Genomic DNA, 10283 nt, shown 5'->3' with positions numbered 1-10283 from the left:
AGTGTTACCATCCTCTTTCTCTCAAATGAAACTTGATGTCACTGAATTTATGCAGGTGGGGAGCGAGTGACTGCATTACATTTCTGAGATGGCATGTGTAGGTCCCATTAGACCTTTGGCACAAGCCACAGGCAGTTGCTGCTGGAAATGCCTGTCTCAAGGAAGGAGAGGCTTATTGAGATGCAGAGAGAAGAATAGGAGAGAGAGAGAGAGAGAGAGAGAGAGAGAGAGAGAGAGAGAGAGAGAGAGAGAGAGAGAGAGAGAGAGAGAGAGAGAGAGAGAGGGAGGGAGGGAGGGAGGGAGGGAGAGAGAGAGAGACTATGAAAGAGGCAGAGGAGAGTGAAAGCTACCTGCGAAAGGAAAGCCAGACAAGTTTTTCTTGTTTCTGCATTTCTCTAGAAGGTGGGACGAGCTCATGTAAACAGCTAAGCTCAGTGCACATATAGCTCCACTAGCGAATGGTCTCTTGGATTTAAACCCTCAAAGCAAACTAAAAGGTACAGTGATGAATCCAGATTTCAGGTGTTTACTTTGTGTAAACTGTGTGTATATATGTGTGTGTGTGTATGTGTGTATGTGTGTGAGAGAGAAGCAGGTGCACCTGTCATGTGACGGACAGGTGTTCTGTGTTGGTGTCATGTGTTTGAAGTAGCTTTAATTGACACATTTGAACATTTGAGGAGTTGTGACTGCTCAAAGGGCGTTGTCTGTGTATTTCATAACGATTAATTAAGCTTGAAAGAGTTTATGGGTCGGGAGAGGAAAGATTACAGGCAGAAGATTAGAAAAAGAGCTTTCGATGTATTTGCATAGCACACAATTAAAAGTACGACTCAAACAGTTTGTCATCTGCATACCACATACCTGGTGATAGTGGTTTTTCCTGTCATATGCATGTGTCACTAAGATGCAGATAGAATACTCAGCATTCTTACAACCAGCCTGAGGAATGCGTCAGCCGTCATTGATCACCTTTTTCCTGATATTGGATGAAACCAGCATAACAATTATGTAACAATTTAAGAATGTGGTCATGAGATAATTAGAAATAGTAAAGTTGAGCTAATGCAACAGTTCATAAGCAGTATTCAGAAATTGAGATGCAGGTTTGAGATCAAGGAAAATGTAAATGTTATTTATTATTTTCGATGGTACGTACTTAATATTCCTGTCACACAAAACAGATGTCTGGACCACCTCCTCCGGTGGTCCCCAGGAAGCCTTCAATGCTTCGTGTCATGATACCAACAGGAGACCAGCCGCCTCCCGCTGCCGTGCCCATCTACACAGTTTCTGTCAAAGGTATGAACACCAAGCTGATGTGTTTTTGTATATGTGAGCATGTACTGTGGATATCGTGAGCATGTACTGTGGATATCTTTTCATCCTCTGCATTACTACAGCAGGGTTGGTGTTGTGAATTTGCCTTAATAGCTTCTTCTCCTTCCTCTGCTCAGGGAATCGAGCTAAAAGAGATTCATACCATGTACCTCCGCTGGATGCAGAGCGAGAAGTGGTATGTGTTTGCATAAATAAGTTTGATGTTCCTCTGTAAATGTGTATACAGTATACAGAGGTGGGTTTCTCTTAAAGTCAAAGGAGATGTGATGCTAAGAAGCTGAACAAAGTATGTTTATTGTTATGTGAGTAACCCTCATAAAGTTTCAAGACTGAAACTGCTGTCTGTACACAAGAGAGGACATAACAGCAGTGATGGTGAGGTGGTAGTGAAGAGCCGGCCTGTAATTCTGGTCAAAATGAAAAAAAGAAAAGAAAAATGAATTGCATCTGCATGTAAACCAGAGAAAAGAAGCTTTCATATCAAAATATGAAAGAAATGAAGGTTGTTGTTTGTTTGTACAGAATTATTATTGTTTTAGATTTGTTGTTTGATAATATAATACCAGCAAAATTCCCACTGGCATCTTTACCTATAGAAATCTGAAAAGGACAGTGAGGACTATATTGGACCATGAGTTTTTAAAGTTGTTTCAATACAAGCTTTTTTTAAAGGTTTATTTAGCTCTAAGTATAACAAAAGAGGCTTCCTCCATAACCCAGTAGGGTCAACATCAAAATCCTAACCCTAAATACAACAGAGAATTTATAACATTCAGCTTGTTTGCTGAGAAAGCGGATCATGGTGAAGCTTCCACATTAGATTTCATTTTTGTACATTTGAATGCTCAAATATTGAACATTCGAGGCATTACAAATGTGCAAACCATAATATATGTGTGTATATCATTTATATATAAATATATGCCACTCTTCCTGTTAGCTACAACTCTTGTTGTGTGTTATTTGGCTTATTGAATCATCTTTATTATGAATTACTACAATTAATTTCTGTAAGTTGTGCAGTTGGCTAAACAGACAGTGTGTGTGTGCTCATCAGGAGATTCTGAACCACTGTTTTGACGACGTGGAGCGTTTCATGGGACGGTTGCAGCAGGCAGCCGAGGCCCAGAGTGTTCTCAACCAAAGTAAGAAGAAGAGAAGCAGGAAGAGCAAGAAGGGAGACCAAGAAGGTGAGAGAATATATATAGGTGCCTTCAATAACTATTCTGTGTTCACAGTTTCACAGGGGTGGGAAAGAGGAAAGTTGGCTGCGGAAGAAGTGTAACTGTTGAAACTGTTGACTAAGGCTGAACATCCATCCATTGCTAATCAACCTTGTGTTTGGCCTGTGGGAGGAAGGTGGAGTACCAGGACAGAACACTAAGACTAAACATTTGCACCCTATTTTGCATGGAAGCATATCAACAGGCAGAATGCCAAAAAATAAAATAAAATAAAAAATCTTGCCATCAGTAGTAATCATAACCAAGAATCATAAGGCTCAGGTTAAGTCGTGTTTCTAATACGCTTCATTCAGTGATTCATTGCGTTGGATTGTATGAAACGGCATGAGTGGTATGAAGAATGTAAGTAGTCATATCTGACGTTATAACTAGTTTGCATCCCACCTCTGAATAAATGAATGGCATTCACTGCTGCACTGTGGGATCAAGATTAGAGGCGACATCGGCAACAAGGTTTGATTGATGATTCCCATGCAGCCTTGATCTGCTCACGTTGGACTGCTGTGTCCTCATCACTGGACATTGTCTGTGGATGTGAACTGATGTTTGTTTGTGTCTCTCTGTGCTTGCCCAATGTCGGCTTGGCAACATAACCCAGGTTTCTGGCAAGTGCACACCGGGATAGGTGTAACTGTGAATAAGACCAAAGGCAATGAATGTATGAATGCTTTTATAACCTAAGAGGACACAAAGTTGTTACAGTATTAGTCATTCATTGCCAGTGGCTTTTTCCACCTGCCACAACAAGCTAGAAGGAGCACTCCACACCTACAGAGTCATTACCAGTAGTGTAAGACTTTTACCTGAATCTATTTTTTGTTGTTGTACTTTTTAACTTTTCCAAAAACAAATATTGATAGACTGGCTATTTACCTTCATTATCACTCAAAACACTTGAACACACAAAACATACTGGCAAATAGTTTGAAAACAACAACAGCAGTGATGTAAGACCAATAATATGTCATACTTTCTGAAGTTGCTGTGGTTGTAGCTGTGATCGTTCTCTTGTGTGTGCAGACCATGTGTTGACCATGAAAGCCTCTCCTCCACCAGAGGAGGACTTTGTGAACATCTTTCAGAAAATCAAGTACTCCTTCAGCCTGCTGGTGAGATTAGTCAGATTGTACTGTATAAGTAAAGCTGTTAAGCACCAAATAACTCTGGAGTATCACCTGAAATAAAAAATGTAAATAACCCCATTTTCACAAATATTGTTATTTATTGCTTTGTATTTATTATTTAGTGTTCTTATCCAATATCATATCTTATCTTACTCCATTTGCTTGTTTCTTCAGGACCGTCTCAAGTCATCCATCACACAGCCTGATGCTCCAGACCTGCTGCATCACATCTTTGTGCCTCTAAGACTAGTGAGTGTTCCTAATGTTTCATTTAGTGTTTATTTTGTGTGATTCTGACTCTAGTGACTCTGTCTTTCATAGATGGTGAACACCACTGGAGGGCCAGAATTAGGCATGTCAGTGCTTAGCCCTGCTTTGACCAGTGGTGCAGTCTCATTGCTCCAGGAACATCTGACCACAGAAGAAAAGGAGCTCTGGACTTCATTAGGACCCAACTGGACTTTTGACTGGTCTGTGTGTATAATATGCTGTGTCAGTCTTGCTTTCTGAGTGGCCCATGTTGATGTAACAAAACCCCCCTTTTCCCCCTTTTTACCAGTTCGCACCTCAATGTATCTGTTCCTCCATATTCACCGGTCTTCCTGGATGGATGGGAGCCTCGGGGCTATGACTCATCTGGCCGGCCTTTGGAGGATCCCATAGAGTCGCAGCACAAACAGGATCAGGCTCTCAGGGAGAGGGAGGCACACACTGCACAGGTCCAAGCTCATCAAACAATAGACACGGCTCATAACGGCACAGAAGAAGAGTAAGTGTGGAGATATTGGAAAAAAGTTATATAAAACAAGGTATAATTACCAGTATACTGTATATAACACCAATCAGAATCAGCAGTATACAGCCTTGTAAAATGATGATGATGATTACTGATTATTAAATAAATCAAATATTGTTGTATAGCTTTTAAATGATATTTCCATTTCAGAGACACTTGGCTGCCACCAGAAGGCGAAAGACATTACTGCTGCAGTTATGACTTTGTGGCCAGAAACAGCAGCGAACTCTCTGTGCTACAAGGAGAAACACTGGAGGTAAAACACAACACACACGATTGCAATCATAGGTGGAGAAAGAAGTTTCACCGAACAAAAATGTAAACACAACTCATTTGCTTTCACTTCAATGTTTCTTTGATTAAAGGAGTACTTCTAAGCGCGCAAGACTTCTTTCTCTCGAGTGTTGTTGATAAATGTGTTGAAATCCGTGAGTTTTCAGCACACACAAGGTGTGAGACGTTGTGTTGATTAAAAAAAACTGCAGATTGTAAAGTGGCCTTTTATTGTGACGAGCCCAAGGCACACCCATGTGATAATCATACTGTGTAATCTACATGTTGATGTGCCACACCTGTCAGGCAGCTGCATCTTGGCAAAGGAGAAATGGATTTCAACACACTTGTAAACAAACTTTAAAGAGATAGTTCAACATTTTTGGCAAATTAGCCCATTGCCATAATTCCTATAGTGTTAGGGGTAGGTTCATTACCTTTAATTGTCGGTGCAAGCTATTTTTAGAACGGAACGGCGGAGCAGAGCCGCGAGCTGCTCAGAGCTACGCTACGGAGGCTCATGGGATTTCTTGGTTCCCCTCATCAGACTCATCAAATACACAATCCAACAACTCCAAAACGCTCTGGTGGACAAGTTGTGACCTGCACATTCACCACGCTATGAGATAATAACGGAACGTTACGAAACGGAGTTGTTTTTGAGGTAAATTCATGCAAAACCGCTGATGCGCGTTCCCGTTGGAGGCAGTTTTTCGGCGAGCAGTCTCTGGATTTACATCTAAAACAACTCTGTCTCGTAACGTTCCGTTATTATCTCATAGCGTGGTGAATGTGCAGGTCACAACTTGTCCACGAGAGCGTTTTGGAGTTGTTGGATTGTGTATTTGATGAGTTTGATGCACTTGAACCAGCCTAAAATGGAATGTATTGTTTTTGGTAGCCCTGATGTATGTGACAATGTAGTTAGGAACTGTGATTCTTCTTCCTTGGCCCCTCTTTTTAAACCTGCTGTTAGGAACCTGGGAGTTACTTTGGACTCAGGTCTATGTTTTTGTATGTTATGATATCCTGTGACATTTGTCATGTATTTTCTTTCTCCTGTATTTGTTATGTAAAGCACTTTGTTCATCTTTCCGGATGTTGTAAGGTTCTATATAAATAAACATTATTATTATTATTATTATTATTATTATGAAAACAATAGTATTACACATTTAATATGTATAGCAAACGCATGCGATAAGTCATAAAACAGCTCATTTGCAAGGCATCTTTCCTCAGGTAATTGAGTCGTCAAAGCGATGGTGGAAGTGTCGGAATCGCTTCGACCAGATAGGATTTGTTCCCTTCAACATCCTGGAGCCTCTATCTGCTCTCAACAACACAGGGAGGGGCAGCCCAGTGATGCGCACAGAGTCAAAGGTATCAGTTTAGACACAACCGCAACACAGGCAGACACACACACACACACACACACACACACAGTTGTTGTTGTTGTTGTGTGTCAGTGCATATGGCAGGATGTAATTCTCTCCTAACACCTTTTCTCCACAGAGGACCCCTCTTTCCCCTCCGGCAAGGAGCTTCTCATACACTCAATCCAGCCCTGACGGGACCAGTCCTACTGCTACCAGCTCCCCACTGCGACCTCAAAGCATGGTCTTACCCTCCACAGTACTGGGGGAGGACAGTGACCGAGGTAACGACATGTAAAAAAAAAAAAGGGGGGGGCTTGTTTATCAGTGACCTCACAAACATACTGGATCATAAATATTCTTTATTAGAGTTATTTCAAGAAACTTCTTTTAGCCTTTTTGCATCAGTGTTTAAGAAAAATGGACTGAGTGCCATGCTGTCTCTGCTGGGATCTCCACATCTTGTGCAGGATAAAACCGCCATATCAAAAACATCTAGTTGATGGTTTGGTTAAAATGATTCACTTACATACAAGTGCTTTTGTTGTCACTTTAAAAACATTTGAATATATAGAGAGCATTTGAAAACAACCCAGCAGGTTGAGCACTCATTTTGAGATAAAGGATGATGGTGCTTTGACTCACCACATTGTATAAGGGGCTGTTTATGACTATGTGCTGGTCTGCATGTGTATGCCAATGGAGTTACTGTATGTGTTTTGTGCAGTCCTGATAATGAATGATGAGCTTCTTCAGCGGCTAGCCGAGAAAAGAGGCTCAGTCCGTCCGCTGGTGATTCCACGCACGCCTGACGTTGCTGCTCCCCTGAACTACCACTCATCACCTGCTGAGGTGGAGGCCTGGCTCACCACCAAGGGATTCAGTCCAGAGTGAGTGTCCGGCACTGGATGTATCTTTGATTTCAAAAACCTGATTCAGCACAAGGCTAGTTTTTAAGAAACCCAACTTTTACCACTCATAACTACACATCTTGGTTCTATAAGTAATATCACGCCCAACATGTCCAACGAAGATTGTGCTCTAAAAAAAACGGTCAAATTCATGTGTAGGGTACCCTAAATGAAAATTATTCTGGGGCACTTGAATGCTGTTATGTTACAGTACAATTCATGCTTATAGCTTATACAGCACAATGAAAGCATAATTCAGGTTGACCATGTGCAAAATAGCTCCCTAAAATGTCAAGCCAGTGTTTGTGTTTTGCAGATTTACTATGAACTTGGAACTGACCACAAACAGTGGGCTAGGATTACATTTAGGAACAATATTATTAAGTGCAACAAGAAAATAAAGACATTCATTTTTATTTTTTGACAATGGAAAAGTAAATGGAAAGTAAAAAAAAAGCATTGATTTTGTTGCTGTTTTCTCCTCTGTTAGGACAATTGAGAGACTGGGCATTTTAACTGGAGCGCAGCTATTTTCCCTGAATAAGGAGGAGCTCCGCTCAGTATCACAAGAGGAAGGCACAAGAGTTTACAGCCAGATCATGGTGCAGAGGGCTCTTCTCGAGGTTGGTCCACTGTTACCCTAGATGTACTCTGTAAGCGTGAGTACGCGTGTGTGGTTATGTCTGGGTCCATGTGTCCTGACTCCTGGGCCAATGTTTGCTCGGCCTTGGCCTTATGCACAGGCTTACGTTATCTTAGGACATTATCATTGACCTACATTCACTAAGATTGTTCACCATTCTATTTGCAAGTTCAAAATGCATAATAGCTGCCAGATACTGTACCTTTATAGGTGAATGGTTGCAGTAGGTGTATTTTTTGCTTGTTTTTTTATGCTGTCATTAATGTGACTTTTTTTGTTGAAAACATGACTATAGAACTACAATTTTAATATATATATCAGCTATTTTTGGGTCCTGCAAAAGACACAAAGTTTCCTCCAAATCTGACTCCTAACAATTCTTTTGTCGTCTTCAGGATGTACGCAAAGCCACAGAATTGGAGACGGTGATGGAGAAGCAAAAGCTGAAGATTGGCCTGATATCAGAGAGTGACGAAGTCTGACTGAGTTTTCCACATTCACTAATACAGATGTGGCATCAAAGATGAATGGACATACTAAATGTAGTGTTGCGTGCCGTACACAGCTGGGGCCACTGAGGAAAGCAGGAGATGAAGCTTAGTTTTTGAATGGTGTATGTATCTCTTCTGTGCAGCAAAAGCAAACTGTTAAAAGTAAGACTCTCTTATTAATATTCTTATGTTTTATCAACCTCAACACAGTTTACTGAAGTTATTCTTTCAATGTATTTTTCATCAGATTTTTCCACTTTTTAAATATTTCTGCTGTCCTTCATTCAGGCTATGTTGAAAAGGAATGAAATAAACTCAAATGCTATACTATAAACATGATAATGGAAACTGCGTTTACTACAGTAAAATAGAAAAAGAAAAAAAATGAAATGAAATGGTAATGTACATTATGATAAAAAATGTTTATGTCTACAAAAACAGCTGTCTGGTTGATTCATAGTTTGGCACATCTAAGGCGATATTGCTTATTGCAGCTTAATGTTGTTTTAGACCAAGTAGACGATACAGTTTTAGTCATGGTTTTATATGAGATTTAAATGTCTCATGATGTTGCATTTGTCATCACGATTAAGATAATGTACAGCACACATAGCTGTGGATGTATCAGCTTGAATGTAGCACACAAGATTAAAGGTATAGGTTCTGGTAATTCTTCATTAGCATTAAAAGCTGTTTACGTACCAGTCATCTGAGGAGCTGCAGTTACTGTTTCATTAATAAGACAAACAAGTGATAACCTGCCTTCTGAGCAGCGCTACACCTTTTCAGGACAGACTGGATGCCATAGTGACTCGATGTCAGAACTTCAGAAGAAGAAAAGATGGGAAAGAAATATAAGCCAAGCAACAGCTAACGTAATACAGTGTATCACATAACAAACAAAACTAGAATGAGCTTTGCGTTGATATGACGGTAAGTGGAGGTGAAGTGTAGTGCACGGCAACAGAAAACAAAAGTTCATTTCTATCAATAACATTAACCAGAGGTCAAAAGGTCTAGTGTAAATAGTCATTATTATTAGAATTATTCACATTTCATTCACATTATCATACACTTTTCTCTGAACCTTTCACCATCTTACATAATTTCTTGTGCTCCAGAATAATTTTAAATAGAGACAGCATTACTTAATTTCAGTTATATAAAATGACTTGAGTGAACAGTTCATACAAGTGGAATAATAACACTTAAAGTATCTGAGGGCAAGATTCAAGTAAGTAATTAACTTTTTCACTAAAGTCTTGTTTTAAGTATTGCATATACAGTAATGTTCCTCAAAACAGCACCACTACATATATGTTGTTAAATTATAATTAAAACAAAAACATTTAACTAATTATTCTATTCTTTGACACTTTGCTAACACAATCCGCTAATGTTTTCTGAATGAAGACTGCAAGCTCTTGAAAAATCATTGGGGTTTTTTCAGTGATGAGAAACTTAATGGAGAATTTTTAGAGTGTACAGAACATCTATAGTGGTTTAAGTTACATTATATCTTTCATTGGTTGGTAATACTGGAATTTGCTTTCATCTGCCTTAAATAAACTTGTCTGTTAATTTAGAATATTCCAACCATCATTTATGATTTTAGACACAATGTCCAATAAAAACAAGCACATAACTGTTAACCATTGGTTAGAAAGACTACAGGTGCTTTAAAGCAGATATCAGCTTCACGGCCGTTTCGGCTAATGCTGCGTTCAAGGCAGGCTTTTGAAACCGTAAGTTACAGCTTCAAGTCACAACTACGACTTGGTAGCGTTCCAGGTAACCCGTAGCTCGTGTTTTTACCATCCTGTTGTCTGTGAAAGTTCCCTATAACGGCCACTCGTAACTTCCGACCCGTGAACTCGTACCAGATCGAACTGGTATGACTTCACAGGAAGGAAAAACACAAAGTACGAGTTTCTTTGAACGCACCATGAGTTAGCAGCCCCCGCCCTTGTCAGGCATCAATTGGTCCTCGTGTTACGTCACCACATTCACGCGCATCCCTTGGCTGCACACACAGCCCTTCATGCCGTTCTCTCTCCTCATTGGATAACACTTGTATCCCACAA

The 10283-nt window shown here is 40.0% G+C and overlaps 1 protein-coding gene across 1 annotated transcript; it reads left to right on the top strand.

Moving 5' to 3' along the window:
• Positions 1 to 1184: 1184 nt before the first annotated feature.
• On the top strand, positions 1185 to 9678 carry eps8l1a (EPS8 signaling adaptor L1a; the record flags this gene model as incomplete). Its single annotated transcript, XM_083977700.1, has 13 exons — positions 1185 to 1302; positions 1458 to 1516; positions 2399 to 2531; positions 3606 to 3694; positions 3884 to 3958; positions 4031 to 4179; positions 4269 to 4478; positions 4656 to 4761; positions 6021 to 6161; positions 6294 to 6438; positions 6882 to 7044; positions 7556 to 7688; positions 8104 to 9678. 13 exons carry the CDS (start codon positions 1185 to 1187, stop codon positions 8188 to 8190), a joined length of 1608 nt encoding a protein of 535 aa, XP_083833826.1. The 3' UTR covers positions 8191 to 9678.
• Positions 9679 to 10283: the final 605 nt, after the last annotated feature.

Source organism: Trachurus trachurus (genome assembly GCF_905171665.1).
Source record: "Trachurus trachurus genome assembly, chromosome: 8".
Classification (NCBI taxonomy): Eukaryota; Metazoa; Chordata; class Actinopteri; order Carangiformes; family Carangidae; genus Trachurus; species Trachurus trachurus.
The sequence above is the reverse complement of the archived record's forward strand: the minus strand, read 5'-3'. Positions and strand labels throughout refer to the sequence as shown.